Source organism: Talpa occidentalis, unplaced genomic scaffold, assembly GCF_014898055.3.
Source record: "Talpa occidentalis isolate TD23 unplaced genomic scaffold, MPIMG_talOcc4v2.1 talOcc4.7, whole genome shotgun sequence".
Taxonomy (NCBI): Eukaryota; Metazoa; Chordata; class Mammalia; order Eulipotyphla; family Talpidae; genus Talpa; species Talpa occidentalis.
In genome coordinates, this window is record NW_023605083.1 from 6,502,796 (window position 1) to 6,526,338 (window position 23,543).

At 52.2% G+C, this 23,543-nt stretch overlaps 1 protein-coding gene across 6 annotated transcripts in view; it reads right to left on the reverse strand.

The window, feature by feature from the left end:
• Positions 1-23,543, reverse strand: part of MVB12B (multivesicular body subunit 12B) — a 376,259-nt gene that overhangs the window by 91,662 nt on the left and 261,054 nt on the right. For all 6 annotated transcript variants that reach the window (XM_054689327.1, XM_054689326.1, XM_037493016.2 and 3 more), the window contains 4 exons: positions 15,148-15,255; positions 10,564-10,660; positions 3,348-3,477; positions 84-206 (listed from right to left, as the gene is read on the reverse strand). In XM_054689327.1, the coding sequence (XP_054545302.1) occupies positions 84-206; positions 3,348-3,477; positions 10,564-10,660; positions 15,148-15,255 (458 nt within the window). The remainder of the gene's footprint in view (positions 1-83; positions 207-3,347; positions 3,478-10,563; positions 10,661-15,147; positions 15,256-23,543) is intronic.

A 23,543-nucleotide genomic window follows, 5' to 3' on the forward strand; every position in this document is an offset into this window, starting at 1 on the left:
AGCCGAGGCGCGCTCAGACGTGACACGGGGACCCTGACCACATGACCGTGACACGCAGGGCACGCGAGCCACCGAGGCCTCACCTGGGAAGGTTGGGGGCCGGGGTGGAGGCAGCTGACGACTGGGAGGGCGTTGTGGGTTGAGATGAGTCGTGGTTTCTCGGCACTCTGCCCATTCGATACCAGATCCCCATGCTGTTCAGTTCCCTTTAGGAGAGAAGAGAAATCTTCGTGGAGCAGTTTAGCACAAAGCATTTACCTGAGCGACAAAGCAAACCAACTCATTTAAAAGAATCATCGCCTCGACAGGCGAACAGGGGATCATTTTGTGCCCAAAGAACATGGGGGACACTACCCCCTTTAGTTACTTGGGAGGAGGGAGGGCCACAGGTCAGAGTCTCACGGAGGGCAACAGTCCCAACCCTCTTCATCCCACTCCCTGGAGCGGCTCTTCCTGCTCCTGCCGACGGTTGCCTTGGTTCTCAGTCTTGACAACTCTTTTTCTTGTGCCACACATGGTAGGTGCTCCCAGGCCATCCACTTAGAGTCCTTTGCATGGCTGGGGGTGGCAGGTGGAGTGGGGGGCTGCAGGCGCGGCAGCCTGGTTCTCAGCTACCAGGCCAAAGCCTCTCACTGCGGGGATGTCGGCCCCATTCTCAGGGTCAGTTGGGAGACATTTCAACCACGAAGCCTGAGGCATGTGAGCCCACGAGCTGTTAGGACTGAGAGCGGACACAACAGGCCAACAGCGGCCACCTCAGGAGTCCTCTACCCACCCGCAGGCCCACGCGCTTCGGCGCTGCGCCCCCGGCCCAAGCATCCATGAGACAGGCGGCGCTCGGGAACCTCTCCAGGGGGCGTCATTCAGCAGCGTGCGACTTAGGGCTTCTCAGCCGCCCGCCCGCAGGGGAACACATCCCTTCGAGAAACAAGAACAGATTTCTCAGGGCGCCACAGGGGCAATTCTGAGCCTGCCGTGTCTCACTAGAAGGCAGGATCCAGGCGGCGGGCCACTCCCCACCCTGGGGTTCCCGCCTCCCCTAGCTGACAACCCCAAGTCCTCACAGAGTAACGGGTGGAACTGCGCTCGCTTTTAAGAAAAAGTGAGTCAGTAGTGAACACTGATGCTTCTTCCTTATTTAAAACATGACACTGGACGGTCTTTCCAAGATGAAATAAAAATATACTTTATTTAGCAATCTTTTCAAAATGATATAAGAGAAACAAGATTCTACTTGTGACTGCTAAGACAAATGATAAAAATCTATTCTTTAGAATTGGCTAAATGGTTAAAAATCGAATCTTTTAACGTAGTATAGACCATAATTAAAAATACACATAGTAACTGAAATGAGACTTTGAAAGTTGTTTATTAAATTTGTGGATTCTACTATTTGTATGCAAATGGTTGCCTCTATGGTACCTGACGTATAGTTTATTTTTCTATTTCCTATTCCCATAGTCCTGTTCACATACTTAGTTTGAGCCATGATGCCCAACAGGGCTTGGAGTGGCAGAAGGGGGTTGCCGGCCTTTCCACAGGACCACGGCCCTGGCAGGCCCCACACTACAGCGCACCAGAGGACAGCGACCTCTTCTCTTGGTTCTGGTTCTGGCTCCCCACATGCTGCAAGCAGCCACCACAGCCCTCAGCTCTCCCGACGGGGTCTCTCTACAAGGACAGGCCCTGACTTTCTGAGTAAACGGGAGCATCCAGGCTCAAATGAACAAGAAGCAAAATAGGGCACAGCCCAGACCCAGAAGGACCCACCACAGTCAACAAGAGAGGGCACCAAGGGTGCCCCCAGGGACCTGCAGGACCAGCCGGACCCTGCAAAGCCTGGGGGAGAGGCCCCCGGCCCAGGGGTGAGAACCTTCTCCCACGCTAACTCCAGAGACCTGGATCTCATTGACTGAGTATGATGAACATCTTCTTCTACCTCTCGGATGCCCTTACCCATCCCCTCCATCGTGCCATCCTCCGTGTTTGGGAGGCAGCCTCCCCCTCATTCTTAGTCTCTGAGTTCCAATGGAGCTGACCTCACTTCCAGCTCAGGCCTGGTCACCCAGAGAGTGACTTTTCCAGGTGGCAGTGACCTGTCAGAGGTGCACAGGACACAGTGAGGTCCACCAAGACTAAGGAAGCAGGATTCTAGAACTTCTGCTTGAATTACAGAGGCAGGCTAGCTCTTTGTCTCTGGGCCTGAACCTGGGTGACAAAAGTGGTGAAGCCAGGACACCCTCACTCTTCCACTAAGAGAGAGCATGTCTAAGAAGGAGGGGTCCACCCAGAGGGATCAGAGCAAGTAGGAGGGGGACCCCAGATGCCAGGGACAGGCTCTCAATGCCTGCTCCCAGCCACACCTGAGGCCAATCCCTCCACGGAGCTCTGCCGTCATTCAGCCAACAAGCTCTTCCTGTGGCTCGGGCAAGCCTGGGCTGGGTTTCCTGTCAAAATCAAAAAAGCCCAAAGCAAAAGCCTGAGGCTCCGTGTTGATTTATGAAGCAGCTCCAGGGCAGCGGGAGCCCAGCCCTGAGGCTCTGGGTGAACAAGACACAGGACCTACAGCTGCTCCGCACGTCAGGGAGGAGGATCATCAGATCAGAAAGCTGCGTGAGGCGACATCGTGCAGTCACGTGGCTTCACCTTCCCTCCTGCCTTGCAGCCCAGCACGGGCTTTCCGGCACCTGCAGGACACAAGCTACATGGCACGTGTCCAAGGAGGCCCTGCCAGCGGCCCTCTCTCCTGCCTGACTCCCCCTCTCGCCCAGTCCGGCCACACCGGCCGCCTGCTGCTCCTGACTGCGCAAGCCCACCCACCAGCTCCTCCTCTGCCCACGGGCTCCGTCGTGAAGTCTGGTTGTGGTTGCTTCTTCTTGAAATGGAGGGCTCTGCTTGGATGTCACCAACCTGACCCGCTGGCTCTGTTTCAGCTTCTTCACCAGCTTATTAACCTCACATTTGCTGCCTGTCTCTCCCTTTTGGAGCGCCAGCTCTCGAGGGCAGGGTCTTGGCCACAACCACTGCATATTCGGGCTCTGTGACCCAGTGGGACAAAGTGGGTGCTCCATACAGTTTAGAGGGGTCAATAAGCAGCACAGAGAGGCGGGGGCTGCCGGTCACAGGGCTGGAAGCTTGGCTTTCAGGCATCTGGAGAGGCCCCAGAGGTGCCTGAGGGTGTGCACCCGGAGGACGGGGAAGGACGGCCGGGAGGAGCGGGCAGCGTGCATGGAGGCGCCATGCTCAGCGGCCCAAGGTGGCCTGGGAGCGTGCCCAGAAGCATGCCCAGGGTGGCCTGAGCACTTGGGGTGGGGAGAAGAGACGAGATCTGTGATGTTCAGACTTACCCAATAAAGGTGTACTGAGGAGGGGCTTGCTTGGTCCGGCCCATGATCCGAATGTCACAAATTGCAGCTTCAGTTGAATCCCGTGGGATAAATTTAATGCACAACCTCTTCTTCCTAAAAGCCACTTCCTCTGAAGGAAAGGACAACAAGAATAGGTATGAGTCCTCCAGAGCAGCCCACACCTCTGCTCTGAGCACCCCATCTCCTGTCACCTCCCACCCAGCAGCAGAAGTGACCAACCCTCCGCGGGGCAGAGTGGATAGGCGGTGCCGGCAGAGTGGGTGTCAGTCACCTGCTCTGCCTTCAGGGCCTGGCCCCGCATTCCAGGTGCCCAGGGCCCCCCAGAAGAAGCAGGAGAAGCAGGCTGGGCACCTGTGGGGTGGCTTCTGGAAGCATGGTCACCAGCAGCTCCCTGCTCACGCCTTCAGGTGCAGACACTTGGACACCCTGAGCATCCATGTGCTGCACTGAATGTTCTTTTTTACTTTTTAAGCACAGATATTTTCAAACCCTAATGCAGAGAAACAGAACAAAACCACACAGGTCCATCATCCACGTCCGTCACTAACAGACAGACCAGTTTCCATTGAGTTTTGCTGGAGGATTTAAATGGACCCCAAGCCCCGTGACAGGCGACCCTCCCAGGGCCCAGAGCACCTGCGGCAAACACTTCTTTGTGACATGACCACGGTGCCGCCACCATTCTTGAATGAGCAATGAGTCCTCAAAGTCCTCCAATGGGACAGCAAGATTCAGGTTTTCCCCGTTAATCTCAAGAAAAGTCATTTAACTGTTAGCTTTTCTGGATCAAGATCCAAATATCGTCTGTGTGCTGGACTGGGTGTGCAGTCTCCTGAGTGAGTCCCTTCTGTCTTGTGACAGCTTGTCCACCCGCTAACAGGGTGCTAACAGGCTGGAGAAACTGCGTCATTTCCCCTGTATTTCCTGTAAACGGCAAAGCAAAACGTCGGATTTGGTCCAGGTGAATGTTTCAGGCCAGACTCTCCACAGGGGGTGCCCGGTGTCTGCGGCATCCAGTTTGAGGGGCCCTGAGGCACGTCCTGAGCCAGAGTCCAGGGGCACCACTCTTGGGCGTGCTGGTGTTATCAGCCTGGGACCCCAGCTATAAAGCTGCCCAGCAGCCGTTCTCTGAATAGTTTACCTCCCGGGAATGGCTCCCTACAGCCAAAGTTCAGCAAAGTTTCAGAACAGGCCTTTCTGTCGTTCCTCTGCGTTTATTAGCTGCACCCACACATGTACATACATGTCTGCCTCAACTACTCATCTCCCCAAGAGTCTCTGTACAGAGGAAAGACGAGGTGTAATTCCTTTCTCTTAACTGCCCAAGTCATAGGGAACGAGTTGGTGCCCCAGCAACCACCAGCGGTGACCAACCAGGTGCTTGTTTCCTTGTGGATTTTAAACATGAGTCTTAATCAAGTGACGCCATTGAATCACCTGAGTTAGACAGCTCTGGGCTGAAATCCCAATTCCGCTGTTTTCTTTCTTTTTTTATTTTTTAAGAAGTGGGGTACAGGCCAGAGACGTGGGGAAGGGGGAGGTAAGAAGATTCACCAGAGAGAGTGGGGAGCAGAACAGGCAAATGTACTGAAAGCAGCAGGCAAGACTGGAGAGGTCTGCCGCGCCATGTAGGTTGCTCCCCGGCCGGCCGGGGATTGAACTCATGCCACAAAGGCTGTGGACAGCCTCACAGCTCTGCGTTGAACCCGCTGCGCCACCAGAGAGGCCCTTCACTGTTTTCTTAACAAGGACTATTCCACTGAGCCTCACTGTCCAGCCAAAGAAGCCCCACTCCCCAGGGACACCAGTGTATGACCCGGGCCAGCATGCTGCTTCCTTAGTCCAGTGCCTGGCACACCGTAGGTACACGGTGAAGAACAGCTGTGAGTGTTGTAGTCGTGGTTGGATGACTTCTGTCAGTGTCTGATGGTGACTTTCAAGATCTTTGAGTAGATAAGCATGTTCATATCAGGAGCAGAACGATGAGGTCTCTAAGTGACCCAGGGATGATGATCCGTGGTGCTATTTTTTGGCATTTTGGAGGACGGTTTTTAAAGAGCCAGGTGGAGACTCAACCTCTGTAGGATCTTATCCCAGGTGAGGAAACCGAGGCCAGATCAGATCCACAACCATGAGTGGTTCTATCCTGGTCCAAGCCCCAAACGTTAACGTGAAAAGGCAGGGGTGTGTTCTGAGGGGGGCAGTGTGTAAGCAGCTGTGTGCCTTCAGAAGCCATCAGCTGACCAGACCAGACTTTGCAAGTGTGAAGGAGGTGAGACCTTCCATCGAAGTAGAGGGAAATGCAGGTATTTAACTATCTTTCGCCATGCTGCTTTGTTCCCTTCCTCCATCTACAACACACACACAGGATAAGAGATGGCGCCACTAATTACACATGCTTAAACAGGCCTCATTTTAAGTAAACATATTATGCAGAGTCAATAGCAGCGTGCTCAGTCATGCTAATGAACAGAGAGATGGGACACAGCACTTCACTAAACTAACACTCTAACAGCTTTAAAGAGCAATATGGGTTGAAACAAACTATTTTAAATTAATTACGAGACTCTCATCTTCTTTGGCCAACTTCACGAAATTGGGGCCTTGTGTGTGCTCACACCGCACAGAGCTGACCTGTTTGTCGGCTGGGCCTGGGTTCACCTGTCCCTAGTGGAAGGGTCCAGGAAGGGTCATGTGACCCAGAGTGGACAGGCAACCTCAACCTACCTTCCGCTGGGGATGCTCAGACCCAACCTCAGACTGTCCAAGGGGAGGGAACCCATGGGCCGCAGTCCCAGGGGAGAGATCAGCTGGCCAGGATCACCCCAGGCAGGAAGACCATGGGCCCAGCAGGGACCCAGCCCTGGGCCTCCTCTCTTTACTGGTCCAACGAACCAAGAGGAAGACGCAGAACGGGAAGCCCCTGGTGACTCCATGGTGTGTCGATATAAAGACATTAGAATTCAATTAGTTGTCAATTAGTTGTCAAAAATGAACACCAATGCAAATTTTAAAATGCAGAAAAACACGGGGGAAAAGTGGGAAATTAATACAAAGCTACAAGGCAATTGCAGTTCTTCAGCAGGCAAGTCATACACGAATAAGCTAAGGCAGCGAGCAAACACTTGTGAAAATGTTCAGTCTTGCTAATAAATAATGAAGTGAAAATTAAATAAAATTAGGATAGTAAAACTAAATAAAAATTTTAAAACCCCTGCTGGCAAGCCTGTGGAAAACAGGTACAAGCCTGCATCATTAGTGGCACTATAAATTTGTATTTCTGGAAGTTAATCTGGCAAGAGAGAGTAATAAAGCTGATCTTCATGGAGCCCATCTTCTGAGCAAGGTCCTGTGCAGGGTGGGTAACTTCCTGAGTCAGAGAGGAATTAAGCATGGATCCTGCCCTCAAAGAAAGCGATATGTAGCAAAGACATAAAGAAAACATGTAAATGGCTACAACCAAACACAAAACAACATCACCAGGCAGGCGATGTTCCTGTTTCACAGATGGGATGCTGAGGTTGAGTGGGTGAAACCATCTGTGGGTGAAGCCATCTGTGGGGCATCATGGCTGTAAGTGGCACAGCCAGACTCCATGTCGGGCCAGTTTGGCCCCAGCACCCTTGTTCTTCCCAACATGCCAAGCTGTAGTTTGCTCTGACAGGTAAAGGTGGGAATTCAGAGGTGGAGTGGGGCCCTCCCCGCCACTGTAACTTGCATTGGCTTATTTCCCTTCCTTCTTTTAACACGAGTGTGCTTAACAGATGTGATGGGAGCAGTAAAGAGAGCAGACAGGACCCCTGAGCACCAAAGGCCCCTCAGCCTGCCCAAGGAGGCTGCGATGCAATTCCTAGTCTTCAGGTCCAGGTCGCACACCAGACTAAGTTCCTGGAGGGAAGGGACAGTATCTGATTCATCTTTACAGCCACAACCCTGCAGTTCCTACAGGAGACATTCATCAGTCTCAGCTGACAGTGGGGAGGAGAGAGAACTGGCTTCTAACTGTAGTGAGGGATCAGAGATGGCTTCATGGAGTGAGAACTTAAATTCACCCTGAAAGACCCTGGTGTGGACGTTCAGGGTTGGAGGAATAGATATTTCAGGCAGGGAAGACAACAGAGCAAATGTGTGGAGTCAGAAATGAAAGGATCAGGAAGATGGCAAGGTGCTGGGAGCTGGAAGTGGGGGAATTCCTGTGCAGAGGCAGGTCAAAGGTCCAGACTCCCAAACTCAGACACTTATCACAAGGGTATCATTCAAAACCTGTACCCAGGCTGATCTAAGGATTCCATACCACCCCAATCAAGATCCCTCCTGGCTTCTTGGCAACAACTGACTAACCCTAAATGTAGATGGAACTTCAGGGATACAGAAGAGCCATGATCTTGAAAAAGGACACGTGGGAAGTCTCAGATGCCCTGGTTTCAAGCTTGCCACAGAGCTACAGAAATTGAGACTGTGGATCTGACATAAGGAGAGACAGGAGATCACTGGAAGAGAACTTGGAGTCTAGAAACGAACCTTCATATCCACGTTCAACTGATTTTTGAGGACGGTGACAAGAGAACTCACTGGGGGAAAGAAGTCTTTTCAATAAGGGGTGCTGGGGCAGCCAGAGAGTCATATGCCAAAGCATATAGCCGGACCCCTATCTTAAGGCAAAATGGATCAAAGGCATGCCTGTAAGAGCTAAAACAATAAAACTCTTAGATGAAAACATAGGCACAAATCTTGGTAACCTTGGGTTAGACAAAAGTTTTTCAGATATGACACCAAAAACACAAACAAAGGGGAAAAAAAGATCAACAGAACTCCAGCAACATAGAAAACTTTTTAAAGAACACCATTAACAAGGTGAAAAGGAAATCCACAGAAGAGAGCCACTTGCTATTTTGTAGCAAGTTATGTGATTTTTCACATAACTGAGAAAGGACTTACAGCTAGAGTATATGCAAACATTTTTACAACTCAGTAATAAAAAGACAACCCAACCTAAAAATGGGAAAGGGGATCAGAACAGACATTTCTCCAGAGAAACAAATGACCGACAAGCACAGGAGAAGATGCTCAAGTGGTTAGCTATCAGGGAAATGCAGACTGAGAAAACCACAGTGAGACGCCACTTCGACCCACTAAGGCTGGAATCAGCGAGAATGACACAGCCAAGCGCTGGCCTGATGGGAGCAGTAAAGAGAGCAGACAGGGCCCCTGAACAGCATCCCTGCCTGATGGAGACGTCGGAACCCTCTCCCACAACTGGTGCTGATGTGAAATCATGCCACTCCCTTAAAAAACAGCCTGGTAGTTCTTCAAGAAGTTAAATATGGAGGTGCCACCTGACCCAGCCATTCCATGCTGAGGCAGACACCCATGGGCAGTACACTATCTGTGCACACACAGCTGACTGTCAGGGCAGCACTGTTCACAGGAGCCCCAGGGGAACCAATGACAGGTCCACCCACTGGATGGGGAAGCAAAATGCCCATTCTCCACAGAATGGAACATTACTTGGCGATGAAAAGGGGACGCATGTACTGGTACATGTTCCAACAAGGACCTATCATGAACACAGTGAGAGAAAAGAACCACAGAAGACCACATGTACTCTGATCTCACCGACACGGAGCACTGGCTCAGACAGGCTGCAAGGAAAGCACAGGACTGGCTGCCGAGGGCTGACAGGGTGGGCAGTGGGGCTTGAGGGGGAAAGGGAGAGTGACTGCTGATGGCATAGGGTTTCTTTTTAGGGGTGACGAACTGTTCTAAAATTGATGGTGGTCATGGTTGTGTAGCTGTGAATAGACTAAAAACCACTGAATTCTACACTTCAAATGGGTAAGCTGGATGGTGTGTGGATTACACCTCAATGCAGTTATTGCCAAGACACCCTACATGTAAATACAGGTGCTGAAACATGGCTTTTACAACAGGTGCTGGGTTAAGGCACGGCTGGAGTGAGACTGGACTCTGCACATGGAGTCTGCCCCAGCTCTGCACATGTCTCTGGATCAATCCCTCAACCCCTAAGATCTGGGCCTCGTTTTCCTCATACTTGAAATGGGTATAACAGGGCCTTCTGAAGATAAGTGAAATCAGCCCTGGAAAGCACTCACCCCGGCGCTGGTAAAGACGTGCCGTATTAACTATGGCTATCAGCAGCTAACACGTACGATGACAAACAAGTAGGAGCAGCCTGATGCCTAAAAGCGGGGAGAATATTAAGCAAAAAGTACGGCGCACTGCGGAGCCCCCTTTGCTTGTTACAACACCACTCTGTGTGGTCCTGCAGCCCGGGAGTCTGGCCTGTGCTAGGTGCGAGCCGGAAACAGCAAAGAGCAGCCGCCCGAGAGGGCCGAGCCCACAGCGCCGTGTGTCCTGAGGCAGGGCTCTCTGCTCTTGTTCACAGTGGCTGTGCCACCGCTGCAGGTGCCCTAAATCTAATAGGAAGAGAAACAAGTTCTATTCCATCATACGAGAGGCTTCCCAGCCCTGCAGTCACCTGTCACTTAGCAGTGTCTGGGTCAGCGCCAGAGCCCCCTGTGGGCTGGTTGCATAGACTCAGGTCTGTGGGCCTGGCCCTGTGGGCCATACCACCCAAGCCACCCACGCCACGCTTGCACAGCCAGGCCAGGCTGCCCAGCAGCCCATACCCTTGTGGTTTGGCAACACGTGATGGTCCAGGGTCCTGGAGATGCTCCCTCGATTTGAAAGTGCATCTCCGTGGCTTGGGGGTGCGCTGGAGTCACAGGGTGTGGTTGAATTCCAGTCCTGCACACTCTTATGTGCAGTCTTTTCAGTCCTGACTCTCCTGGCAGGCTCCAAGAGGCAAAAATGGGGTTCATCACACACTTGATCCCAGCGTCCATTTTTTTTCCCCCTTTAGCTTCTGGGTCTTGTGCCAAACTTGGCTTCAGCAACCCCTGAGCCTGGGCCACAGACAACTGTCGCAGGCGCCTGTCCCGTGAGCTGCAGCAGCAGGCAGATACCTGCTTGTATCAGGCAGGCCACCTGCGGGCAGATACCCACTTGTCCGCCGCCACCACCCAGAACACCGCACCGGGCAGCCAGGCTCACCCACAGGTGCACAGTAAAGCCTCCTACAACATTTCCAAGGAAACATGCACATAAACACCTCAACGTCCACCTGCAGGAAGGGCAGCCCCACTGCACGCAGCGGCACTAGAGGGCAACTCACGTGTGTCCACCGTCTCCTGAATCGGGATGAAGCCCACAGGCAGCGTGTCCTTGATGTCAATGAGCTTCATGTCCACTAACACGTTCCCTAAATGGCTCTTGGGAAGAGAGAAAAGAGACACAGACTATTAATCTGAATGTGCCTGTGGTGGGTTTGCCACATTGGCTTTAAGATGCATATTTAACACACAGATCCGTGCAGCTTCATGACAGCAGGTTAATTAGAGTGGTTAATTTTTCCCAGCGGTTACAGGGAGTTGGGCAGCCCCCAGGAAGGGGTTTCATCTGTGGAACCTCAAAACCACTCCCTCCATGTGGCCTGGCTTAGCAGGATGAGCCACCCGGGAGGCGCTGTGGTCACAACCCAGCAGGGGGCAGCTGTGACACAGCCAGGACCAGGCAGTGTCCACCCCAGGGAGCAGCAGGTTTTAGGCAGCGTGGAGTCCTGGGGCACTTGTGCTGGCGTGAGCGGCATCTCCACCCAGCAGAGAACCAGTCATACTCTAGAGTGATGCAGCCAACACGCACGTCGGGTGTGAGATGCCTTCGGTAAAGACCCAGCATCGCAAACTAATACAGAATGTAAAGCTCCGGCTCGGCATGACACATCCTCTGGGAGGACATGCACATGCACAGGGGCCTTCTAGTGACAGAATATGGGGTCTGCAGCATGCACTGTCTGTCACCAGTGCAAAAATACATTCTGCAGATGTCACCCCTGGTGTAGCTGTAAGGGTGACATCTGCAAACATGCTGGCACTTGGAGCCTGCACTTCAAGCTAGAGATGAGCCCTGCAGATATGTGCCCTATGATGTTAATACTGAGGGGCTACCTCTGCGATTGAGAGAACCCGTGACCCCCATCCCTCCAGTTACGGGAAGATTTATGGCTCCTGATCCCAAGCCCTGGGTCAGGGCACCAGCAACGGGTCTGCTTCCCAGACATGCTCCCTCTGCATTCCGCCCACCCCGTGGCCCTTGGCAGCAACCCCGAAGGCTGTCCTTTCTGTCTTGCTTGGAGAAGTGTTCACAGCTCCACCTGCGTGCCTGGGAGTCCCATCCTGCACAGTGCCAGCACTCGTAGAAAGCCATTCAGGGAATTCTCATCACCTAAACACTGTGCCTCCACCCTCCCAACACCCCACATCCTTCATATCCATTTATAATGGCAAATTTGCGAGGCTGTCTGTCTGAGATCTGTCTCCCCACTAGAGGTGAAGCCCCACGGGGCCCTGGGCGGTCTCCGTGACCGCTGTAAACCCAAGTCCAGCGTGGTCCTCGGCACAGGAGATGCTTGGTCATCATTTGCTGAATAAATGAAAGTTTCCTGGCCCACTTTCAACAGGGTGGGCCACTCTGAGTCAGACATGAACTTGCATTTGCTTGGGTGACAAAGCTAAACCATGTCAATGAAAATATTAAAAGTAGCTTTAATAAGTGCAGTCCAAACCAAAAGTGCACAAACTGCAAAAAATTCTTCAATTTCAACCAGGAGGGCTAGAGCGGCATGTGCCAACCAAGACTAGCGTTTCCATGGCTCTGTGTCCCAAAACCGCTTCCTCCGCGCAGCAATTTTGAGCAATGGTACTTCAGGTGGCTGGTCTCAGGGACACAGAGCCCCCAGCAGCGTGCACTTGGGGCCACCACCCACCCGGACTCACCTGCCCTGGCAGGCGGGGCCCGGCCATCACCCCAACCCCCGGATCGGCTGCTTCCAGAGGCCCCTGATCTAATCTATCATAATTGTTTTTCATGGCAGTTGCTTTTCCATGTCATCACCGCTCTCTGCATTGAGAAATTAACAACTGGGCATGTTTTCCCGCTCTGCAGATGGATGGGCATTCATCAATATCCTTCTCAAATGTCTCCTACTTGACAAGTGGTGTTTTACAGAAGTCAACCGCAAACCACTTAGCGACCTCACCCTCCACACTCCACAAATGTCCCTGATCATAAAACCAGAACATCACGGTGCGGCCATTAAAAAAGGCGCCAGAGAACCCTCCCGTGCATACAAAACGGGTCTGTGCTGCCGCGGCTGCCCGCAGTCCCGGGGTGCCCCTCCGCGCCCGCCGCGCCGCCCTGGCTCCACTTGGTGGATCTGCGACACCATTAATTTTGCTTGTTCCTCTCCCTTCCCCCATCCCGTGCTCTCTTTCATTTCCTCCTCATAAATATGAAGAACGTATTCCCAATCCTTGTTGAGCAAATGATTCATGCCAAAAGCCCAATATGCACTGACTCAGGGTATTTATATCGTCTCTGGTAGCCCGTATTTGCTAGTATACTGTAATTATTTTTGACAACCTTGCATTTAAGGTAGCCACAGATAACCAACTTAATATTCAAATGTTCATAAATCCTTCTGTTTAATATCCTCCCTACCTAATCTATGTACATTATTATTACAGGTAATGCAGAAAGTACAGGGCATGAAAAGTGCAATTAATCTCGATCCTTCCCCAGGAAGCAATGTCACTCCAAAGCCAGGCTTCTGTATTAATAAGCATTATTGGGGGAAAGGAATTTAGATTCCAAAGGAGTCTCCCAAAACTCCCACATTGGGAGCCTCCGGGCACCTAATTAAGAGCCTGTCCGGCTGTCCATCCCACGGCCCTCCCGCTCTGCTGGGTCTTGGCTCGGACAGCAGGGTCGGGGCGAGAGTGTCCTCACTACCACTCTGTTCCTGGAGAGTCAGCCCCTGGAACCCTCTAGAATGGGATCCCTCTGGCTCTCACTGTGGGGTCACTTGTTCTTCCTGAAAACAAAAGGCCCCATTTTCTATCCTGCTTCAGGAGAGAGGCCGAGGCTTCTCCACTCTCTGGCCTTCACCTTACCTCCCTTCCCGCCCCCCGCATGGAGAAAGATGCACGAAGCAGGCCCACAGTGACATCTGGCCAAGTCAATGCCTATTCCGTGACACACTTACCCAGGACACCCAGAGTCAACAAGCCCCAGGGACTCCTGTCACGTTTAGACTTGTCACTGTCCCCAGCCAGGGAACACAGGGACTCTTGTGGCCTAGGGCACCCACACCCCACAGTCTTGGTGGAGGGGGTGGGGAACGCAACAAAAACAGAAATCAAATGACTGAAGAGACTGTGGCTGTCCTCGGGGTCGGGAGGCGAAGGCTGAGTGGAAGCACAGAGTGGGGGCAGTTCGACCCCTGCCGGGGACTGACAGCCTCTGTGAACGCCTGGCCTGCTGAAGGTGGAGGTGGGGGCAGAACAGAGGTGACCAAAGCTAACAAGTGCAGGGACAGAGGGATAGGAGAGGGCAGGGGTGAGCCTGGGGAAGTGAGAGGGAAGATAGGGAGCATGAAGAACTACCCCAACTTCACCAGCCAGGTACTGGAAAGGCAACTGGCCTTCAGACCGGCTCCTGGTGTTTCCTCAACTACCTATGGGTCTGGCACCTGCCACGCTGGTCCCGGGCTCAGGGTCACCTTCCCGCCAGTAAGGATGAGACACCAGAGCTCTCCCTGCACCGCTGGAGGCTGCGCACACAACCAGCACGAGTTGCTCTCTCCTCCTGGGGGAAGCTGAGGGGCAGTGGCGTTCCACCAGCCGAGGGGCACTTTTCCTAGCAAAGACGGACCAAGGAGCCACAGGCACAGCTGGTAGAGGAGGGTGCAGCCAGGGGACCCCATGACTGACGAGGTTCAGGACCCAGAGAGAGGCCCAGGGCCGGGGGTGGGTGGGCTGCAGACAAAGGGCGCCCCCGCTCCTTCTCCTCACTTCTGAATGAGGACATCCGAAACTGTTCTCTTTAAAGCATGATCACGTATCACTGCTATAAGAAGACATATAAATTAATAAGGGTATTTCCAAAAATAAGTATTTGTATCTGAAGTAACATCTAGTCCAAAATATAAACTGTCACCACTAAAAGTGGGCAGGCTGGGGCTGGGGAAGGGTGGGGGGAGGCCTTGGACCAGCACAGAAACTCTGACTCGGTCTCTTCGCCTCTGGAGGGGCAAGAATGCTTCCAGAGACTGGCCAGGCCTCACGCTGAGTGGACACTGCTGACAGCTGTTCCCTTTTTTCCTAAGCCTCCCGTTCAGACATTTTGTGGGAAAAGCCCTAGTAAATTTCCGAATTTATGGGCCCAGGGGCTAAAAACAGTGTCATGCGCACTCGGGGACGAGTCGTCTGTAAAAACAAGGGCACGGCAGCCATCACGTGGGGGCAGGGGGGAAGCCCCCGGGAAGGAGGCCGCCTATGGGAAGGGCTGGTGGTGAGTTGTCCTTGGCCACACTGCACGGATGGGCCAGCGGGGCCTCTGGTTCCACTAACTCACACCTCAGCACCCCGGAGGAGAGGAAGGTGAAGGAGCACCGAGAGCAACATTTCCTGGTTTCCTTTCGAGGACACATTTTGACGGAGCTCGCTGGACACCGGCGTGCAGGCTACCAGTGCTGTTAACCGTTGGAACAGCGCTGGCTGCCACTCCCGCCCCAGACCTGCAAGCACAGATGAACTTCCCTGGCGCTGAAAATAAACACAACCCAAACCAGGAGACTTCAGACACGAATGTGAGTGGCTTGTGCTCACTCAGCACACGGGAGCGCCACTACTCGACTTACATTTTCTTTGGAAAATGATCTCGTGAAACACAGGTATCTGGTAACCTTGGATTTAAACAAGCCGTCTTTCCAGAGGTCAGCATCCACACCATCTGCCGTCTGTGCCACCTGCACCGGGGAGACAGAAAGGAGCGGTGAGGCGGGCTGGGCCGCAGGGGTGTGCGAGCAGCATCTTCATACCTGTGCCAATTAACACGGGCCGAACCCTCGTGGCACCTCATTAGTTCATTTCAGAGGTACCAGGAAGAGAATTCCAAAAGGGGAAAAGGGAGAGTGTGAAAAATACAACTTCTAAAAATACGGTCCCCGGGGAAGCCATTGATTAAAGACACCCTGACAAAAGTGGTTCTAATGAGAAAAGAGCAACTTTTGTTGTAATGGACCAAGAAAGGACTGGATAAGTCAGCACATTAGGCTGCTCATTACGGCTGGCTCGGGGGACAGTGTGGGGTGCAGGAAGGGATGTGAAACGCCCCCGGAGGGGCACCACCCGCTGTGAGGTGCAGGGCCTCAGGCCCAGGGCAGCCGGTACCTTGGTGGATGGGGCTCTGCTGGGGGAGGGGGGTCAGGCAGACTCACTCCACACCCTGCCTTCTTGGTATGAACTGAGTTGTATGCAAGGTCAGAAACTACATCACGATAGAAAATTTTGTTTTAAAAGATTCAGCTCCTGTTTTTGGTCTCACCAGGAGGCCATTTTCTCACGTACAGTTTAGAGAGTGTCCTGGGGAAGAGATGAGGAGACGCCAGCCCTGGTGGAGACTCAGAGGGCCGGGGCATGCCATGGGGCATTCCATGGGGCAGGCCGCGCTTTGTGGGGCAGTTTAGAGCTAGCAGGAGAGGACGGGGAAGGCCAGGCGGCCAAGGACCGGGCTCCTCCCATAGCCTTCTGGGCTGTTCTGTTAATGGGCTGGGGTCTTGGGCTGCGTTCTCGCCACAACCCCAGGCACCTATGATTCCCCACCTCAGGGTGAGAGCAGGAGCAGCCATCCCCTGTGGGCAGCGCTGAGGGGCCGTCCAGGGACCGAGGGAGCAGGACCCTGTCTTGGATATGGCAAAGTCTTCAAATAGTCTGCTCCCCAAAGGTTTCCCAAAGGCTCCCCAAAGGTTGACTTTTCGAGGTTCCAACATGGGGATATCCTTCATCTGCCAAGCTGCCCATTGTTGTGGCAATCTGCTGAGAGGACCCCCACTCTTCCCACGGAAACCGCCCTGGATCTGCCCAACCCTCACACACTCTGGGGGCCTCAGCCTCGAGCCACTGAGCCACCGGTGGGGCCTCCAGGATGCCCCTGAGAGCCCCGTCCCAGCCTCCCCCCTGCTGAAGAGAATGCTTTTTTGTTAAGACCAAACAATCCTAAATACAACAAAGAGAAAAGAAAGGCCTTGCACGTAGGCAGAGATGTGTGCGGGAAGGCCAGCGTGCGGCCCCGGAGCTGTGCTCTCTGCTCGGAAGCAAAGGCCGCGCCTCTCCGTGTCTCCCCACCGCCGCCCCTCCAGTTCCTGCCAGTGCTGCACCACCGTCCTGTTTCCTCCCTGTGGGTCTCATGGGTGCCTCCCAAACTGTACCTCCCTAGTATTTCCTCAAATCTTAGATATAGTCGTTTGGGAATCACCCATGGATTTAAAGGACACCCCTTCGGGGGGAAAAAGCGCCTAATTGAAATGGACACATCTATTTTAAGATGCATCCCCATTTCGGAACCACTAAAATATAAAAAAAGAGATGCTACAGGAACAAAGACGCAAGGGCGCCTACATGGCTTCTCAATAATAAATGCATTGTTTTTAATAAACTTAAGAAACAAAGACAGTCTGCAAACACTGGGAGGCTGTGGGACCTCAGGCTGGGTCCTCAGGGGGAAGCAGGGGAGTCCAGCAGGGCTTTCCCAAGCTCTGAGAAATGCCGCCGGGGGTGGGGGACACCCTAAATCAAAGAATGCTCATGTCCAGTGTTGGAAAATGATGATGCCTATACCCCAGGCTAGAGTTCCTTAGCCGAGGGAGCCACAGTTGGGGAAGTGCTATGTTCCTCGCCCCCTCCACTAGAGGAGGCGCAGCCGAGCGGCCAGGTGAGCTATATTACAGGTGAGCGAGGGGTTGCCTCTAGATCCTGCCACCCCTGGAAGTGCTGGGAAGGCGAGTAGGAAGGAGCCATGTGGAGGCCACACAGGTAGAAACACGAGGGGCAGCGATGTGGGTGAGGGTGCGTGGGGAGGTTGACATGGCAGAGCTTAGCGCGATGTGGTCTTTCCTTTGCCCCAGCTTCCTGGGACCTGCTTCAGGACCCCTGTCCCGCGGTTCCCCGCCTGAAGGTGTCTTAGACTTGTGGCAAGCTTCTGGGCATCAGCGGCTCTGCTTTGGGACAAGGCTGTGTGGCTGGGCACTTGCCCACGAGAGGATGGGTATAATTTGGGGTGTTTTAACGGGAAAACTCTTACTAGGAATTTTCTTCTCTCCCCCTTTAATCCCATTAAAGATCTCTCCCACGGCACGAGTCTGCTTTGCCTTCGTGCACACGGATGGCAGGATCCCTTTGGGGCGTGCAGGTTTGGGGGTCCCAGAGCGCCCCTTGGTCGCACACTCATAAAACCTTGATGTGCTAAGTGGCCAGTCTAGGACTGTAAAGAGGAAAAGCCTACAGTGGGGGCCTGCCCCTTCCTCGGGGATCCCCTTCTCTGTCCTGGCAGCCAACAGTCCTCCACCCCTGGGATGAGAGACCTCTGAAAACAGAGTAGGAGGCCCTGCTGGTCCCGAGGCCACAGCGCCCGGGCAAGTGTGGGAAGCACCAGTAGAGAGGCTGCCCTGGGGAGGCTGGCGGGAGGAGGGAGAGAGACAGAGAGTGCGGTCAGGAAGCTGACCTTCCCAGGGAGAGGACCCCGCTGGCCGGACGCTGCCTCTCCCCTTACTTACCCGGGGCTCCTGCAACCCCGGGCACAATGAGAGCTTCCAGGAGCAATGAGTGAACCAGCTGTTCAAGCAGACGGTGTGAAAAAACCACCCTCCCTACCAGCTACCCGGGCAAGGTAGTAAGATGTTTTGAAAATGAAACTGCGGGGATTTAATTTCTTCAACTGAGTGTGTTCCCTTCAAAATCACCACTGTCTGCCGCCTCACCCCATCCCCGTCGCGAGACCACAGGCTCTTTGGGTTATTCCTGCTCGCAGCCTTGTCTGACTGCACCGCCTCCTAGTGCCTGTCACAGGGCGACACACACTCACATGCACACCACACACAACACCAATGAGAAAAAGAAATAATCCAAAAGAAAAATAATATACACTCTGTGGACGCCGTGTGAGGAGACAGTCAGCCTCTCTGGGACAGGCAAATTAGAAATGACTAGGATTTACCTCTCAGGGCAAACCGCTGCCCGAACTGTGTGTAGCTGAGGAGGACACCATTTATATAAAGTTTGAAAACAGGAAGGCAGGTGTGGCTGGCCTCCAGGAGGGCGACTGTGCCCAGCAGGCCCCAGAACTGTTCCCAAGGAGACCCTTAGTGCAGTGGCAGAGGACGCTGTTTGCAATACCATGCATCACAGAACACTGTCGGAAACAGCCCGACCCCCATCAGCAGAAGCATGAACATATCCTAGAATATTCGCGCAACAGAATTCTAGGCAGCCTGGAAGTACACGGCTGGCACTGCAAGTACCAGCCAGGGCGACTCTCACAACAGCGCCAAGCAAGTAGAAACCGCGGTCACCAGGACATATATTCCAGGTGATATCATTTATATAAAGTTTGAAAACAGGAAAGAATATACAGGGGTGATAAACACTCTGGGGGTTCCTCCAGGTAAGAGCGGATGTGGGGGCCTGGAAGGTGCCATAGGGCCCTATAATATTTTTTTTTTTATTAAAAAAAAATCTCAGATGAAGCGGGTGAAGCATTAAGGCCTGGGAAAACAACACGGTGGTCACGTAGGCCTTTATTACATTATTCTCCATACTTTTCCATGTATAGGAGATGCTTTGCCATATAGTTTTTTATTTTTATTTATTTTTTTTTTTTCATATAGTTTTTTAATTTAAAAAAATGAGATAACAGAGACCTTACAAAGATGAACGGGGCCTTCAAATACTCACAGATGTATACATAGAGGAAGGCTGCCTGTGGAAGCACAGGACACTCAGTTAAATTTGACCTTCAGATAAACCAATCGATGATTTTTTCAAACCTAAAATGCAATCACCAGATTTTCTGCTTAAACTGGGTGTAGCCTGTGTTCTTATTTGGCGACTCTGGCAAACCAAATAAGGAGGCGTGTCACAGGCTCTGTTTTGGGCAAAGTTGAGAAAAGGCCCTAAGCTGAGCCCCAGGCCAGCGCTGTTCCGAGACCCCTATGGAAGCATCTCTCAGTAAAAATAAAGCAGGAGCTCACTCGTGATGTAATTCATATGAAAAACAAATTACAATGCTATGTTTCTGCAAGTCATTTATATATACAAACGCGGTAGAAAAAGTTCGGAAGGAAAAACATTTGTAACAGTGGCGAACAGAAAGAGGGCCATGGTCAAGAGACACTTGAGCTTCAGCTGTATCATTTGATTTTTTAAAATGAGACCTTTGAATTCCTAATTTAATTTAAATAAATTCCAATTATTTTTTTTTTTTTTGCAAAAAGGCAAACAAAATAGGAAGATATATCCAAACTGTTAATAATAGGTGCAGGATTAGAGGAAAGAAAAGGTAATATTTTCACTCTGTAGTTTGTATAATTCTATATGATTTGGATTTTCTGAAATGAGCTTTTATAATTTTTTAAATGTCATGAAGATATTTTTAATTAAAAACAAAGGCAGACTCATTGTTCCTCTCTCTGCTACAGGATCTGAGAGTAGGAATTTCATTATCAAGAACGTGTCTGTTGAACAGAAAAGAAAAGGGAAGCAAAGTCGCTGCCTAGTGCTAACTCCAGAAGGCCACTGTCTCTGTCCCTGCTTGCAGGACACACTGTTCCAACATTCTGGGATAACCACCTGTCCACCTATACTTACTATCCTGGGCCAGGGAAGCAAGTAAATGCAGTGGCTTAAAACAAGGGCTTCGGTAATGGACAGATGTCCACTTCGGAGCTCTGTGAGCTTGGCTGAGTTCCTCAGTCTCTCTTGAGTCTCAGCTCCGCCTCTACATAAAGGGACACAATTGGTTCTTGCATACTGTTGTAGCCATAGTTTAAAAAGTGCAATCCAATCATGCTCAGCGAAATAAGCCAAAAAGAAAAAGAAAAATACCGGATGGTCTCACTCATAGCAGGAATCTAGAAAACTTAAATAAGGGACCAGAAAAATGAATAACTATAAGAAAGTGAAAATCAAAATCAACAAAAAACTATGAACCAGAGACACTTTTTGGGGGTGGGGGGCGGGAGGGGAGGGATTGGGTCAGAATGGGGGGGCTGCAATTGTATGGGGAATATAAAAATAAAATTTATTATTTAAAAAAAAAAAGTGCAATCCAAGTGCTTTGTCCAGCACGTGGCTCAGCGCAATCACTCAAACGTAAACACCATGGTGAGGCGGGCTAGGAAGCCCTGCTCCTCCCCCATGCCCAGGTATGCAAACTCACCTGCTCTCAGCAGACACCTCTACCTGCGTGTGCATCACCACTAGGGGATAACCCATCACTCCAGGCCACAGTCTTTACTTTTCTTTCAGCAAGTATTTGCTGAGCCCTTAGATAAGCAAGGCGTGCGGGTCAGCACATGTGAACAGGAATAAGACCCTGTCCCTCCACAGAGGATGCCAACAGATGGGTCAATCTGCCAGGAGGGCACAGGCGCCCCCAGAGTTTAGAAGAGTAAGAGGGACCTGGGGGAGTGGGGAGGGCGGGAAGAGGGACACAAAGGCAGCTTTAGGAAGGGGAGGTGGGAGAATACAGGTGAAATCAAATTTAAGGAGAAGAGCATTTCACGACAGAAGGGCTAGCAGAGCATTTGATGAGCCAGCTAAACACTCCGCGTAAAGCCCTGGGCAGCGTGCGCAGCAGGATGCCACCACCGCTGCAGGACACAGCAGAGGGAGAATGAGAAGGCACACGTGTCACAACATTAACACACTTTTCCCCAGTGTAGGATGAGTCCTGTTTTCTTCCTTGTACTTTGCTCTATCGTCCAAGTTGTCCACGACGGACACACGTTAGTTCCGTATTCAGAAAATGAGGACATGAAGGAAGGGAGAAGCTGGCCAACAGCGTCCAAAGTTGAGCTGAGGTTGAGACGAGCAAGGACGAGGAGGAGACTGAGAGAGACTGCCCAGAACCGGGGAGTGAGGGGAGACAGCGACCGTGAAGTGGAGAAGGCCCTGAGACTGGAGCTGGAGGGCTGCCGGGCGGTGGGGGTGTGTGTGTCTGTTTTTAGGCACAGCGGGGAAGCAGCAAGGCTCTGTGGAAGGCGGGGAGAGGAGGGAAACAGGACAGCACACCAGGGAGGGAGTCACAGGCCAGAACCAAGGCAGGAAGAACAGGAAAGGAGACACACCCGGGCAACCTGGGCAGGATGGGGCGGAGCAACCCCCCCTTATCCCCTGTGTCTGGGTCTGTAACGCGGGGCAGACGCGACATCCACATTCACGGTTCCTGGGCTAGGCGCGGGTCTGACAGGATGGGGCGTACTAACACCCAATAGCCAATATCCCAGACACAGAAAGGCAAAGCAGGAAAGAGTCAGCTAACTCAATTCAATAAATGTTCTTTGCATGCCTGGTGGAGGATGCACGCCCCTGGGCGCTGTGCTGGGCACTGGGGGTGGGGGGGGGGAAGCCAGATGAAGGACACAGACCTAGGGTGTTCAGGAGGAGGCTCATCAGCAGGACCCTGGCCGGCAGCTCAGGGAGACTCCACAAGTGCTCGACTCCAAGCAGCTGCCCAGGCCCAAGAGGTTCTGGACACTCCCCCATGCGGAGACCCGACATCTCTGTGCCCCCAGGAGCAAGAAGGAAGCCCCTCTATTGAGCCAACTGAGCTGGAAGAAGTGGAGAGGAGCAGAGGGCTGCCTCTTCCTGCCCAGATCCAGGCAGGTCCAGTTACGAGCCAGCATTTCTGAAAAGGCGACAGGAAAAAAATGGGTCTGAGTGAGAAGGCAATGTCGTTGCTAAATGATAGTTTTTGCCTTAGCTACAGACAAGCAGGATGTGGTTAAAAAAGTGAAAACTAGTGATCCCAAGTGGCTTCCCCAGGCCCTGAGCACGAAGCTGCATGGTGGTGGCCCCCCCAGCTGCGGCCCCGCCTCGCCTGGGTGCTCCCCACAAACCACCTGCAGCGGGCAGCACGGCCTCCTGCCGGAGCCAGCCACTCAGCCGGCACCTCCCAGCCTCTGGCTTCTCTCTGGCTTTAACAAAGGGGCCCTGAAGAGCCCCAGCACACAAGGAGGACAGGAAGAGTTAAAGCGATGGGATTTAAGAGAAGACAAGTTGAACGTGTGCTGCTCATGAGTCACGTTCAGTGACAGCAGGCACGAAAGCAAAGGAGATGAACTGGCACTCGTGACTAAGTCACCCTTCTTATTTACTCTATTACTCAGCTCTCAAACCACATTGCCAGCTGTAATTGCATTTCAAGTCATGTTTAACACAAACATAACTTAGCTGGATGTTGGCATCCAATATCCCAGACATAGAAAGGCAAAACAGGAAAGAGTCAGCTAATTCAATTCAATAAATGTACTTTGCATGCCTGGCGAAGGATGCATGCCCCCAGGCACTGTGCTGGGCACAGGGTGGGCAGCCAGATGAAGGACACTGATCTAGGGTGTTCAGGGGCCACACTAAGCAGGGAGAGACGCACTAGCCACCCCTATAATGAAAGTTTCAATAGATGGAAGTTAAGGCGTTCTCAAAACACCAAGCGCTAGAGTGCAACTCCTCAGGGAGAAGAACCAGGTGCATGCCCGAAGGCAGAGACAGGCATGGGATATGTGGAGAACTATACAGAGGTCAGGAGGCAAAAACAAGGAGTGAAAGGTAGGGAATGTAAAAACTTCACAGGCTCCAGTGAAATCAATTCATTTGATAAATACCCAGGAGTGATAGTCACTGGGCATTCGATGGAAGGAAAACAATGACTGTGACTTTGAAGGGAAAAACAGAGTCAGAGAGTAACTGTAAGCAGGTGAGTGGTCTTATCTTTTAGAAAGCATCCAGTAATTTAATAATACTGGCAATAATACTGGAAAGGCTGGAGGTTAGAATGGAGTGAGGAAGGTGTGGGGAGACAGTTCAATAGTCCTTAACACAGAACCAGAGTGCACTGACTGGTCAACAGGTCAACCCCTCCCTCTGGACCTCCTCCCCTCTCATCCACCCCTCTCCCGAACACAGTGGAATTTGCAATAACATAATTTTCTATTACATAAACCTTTCAAACTTGTCATCCTAAACCATGATCCAAAGGGTC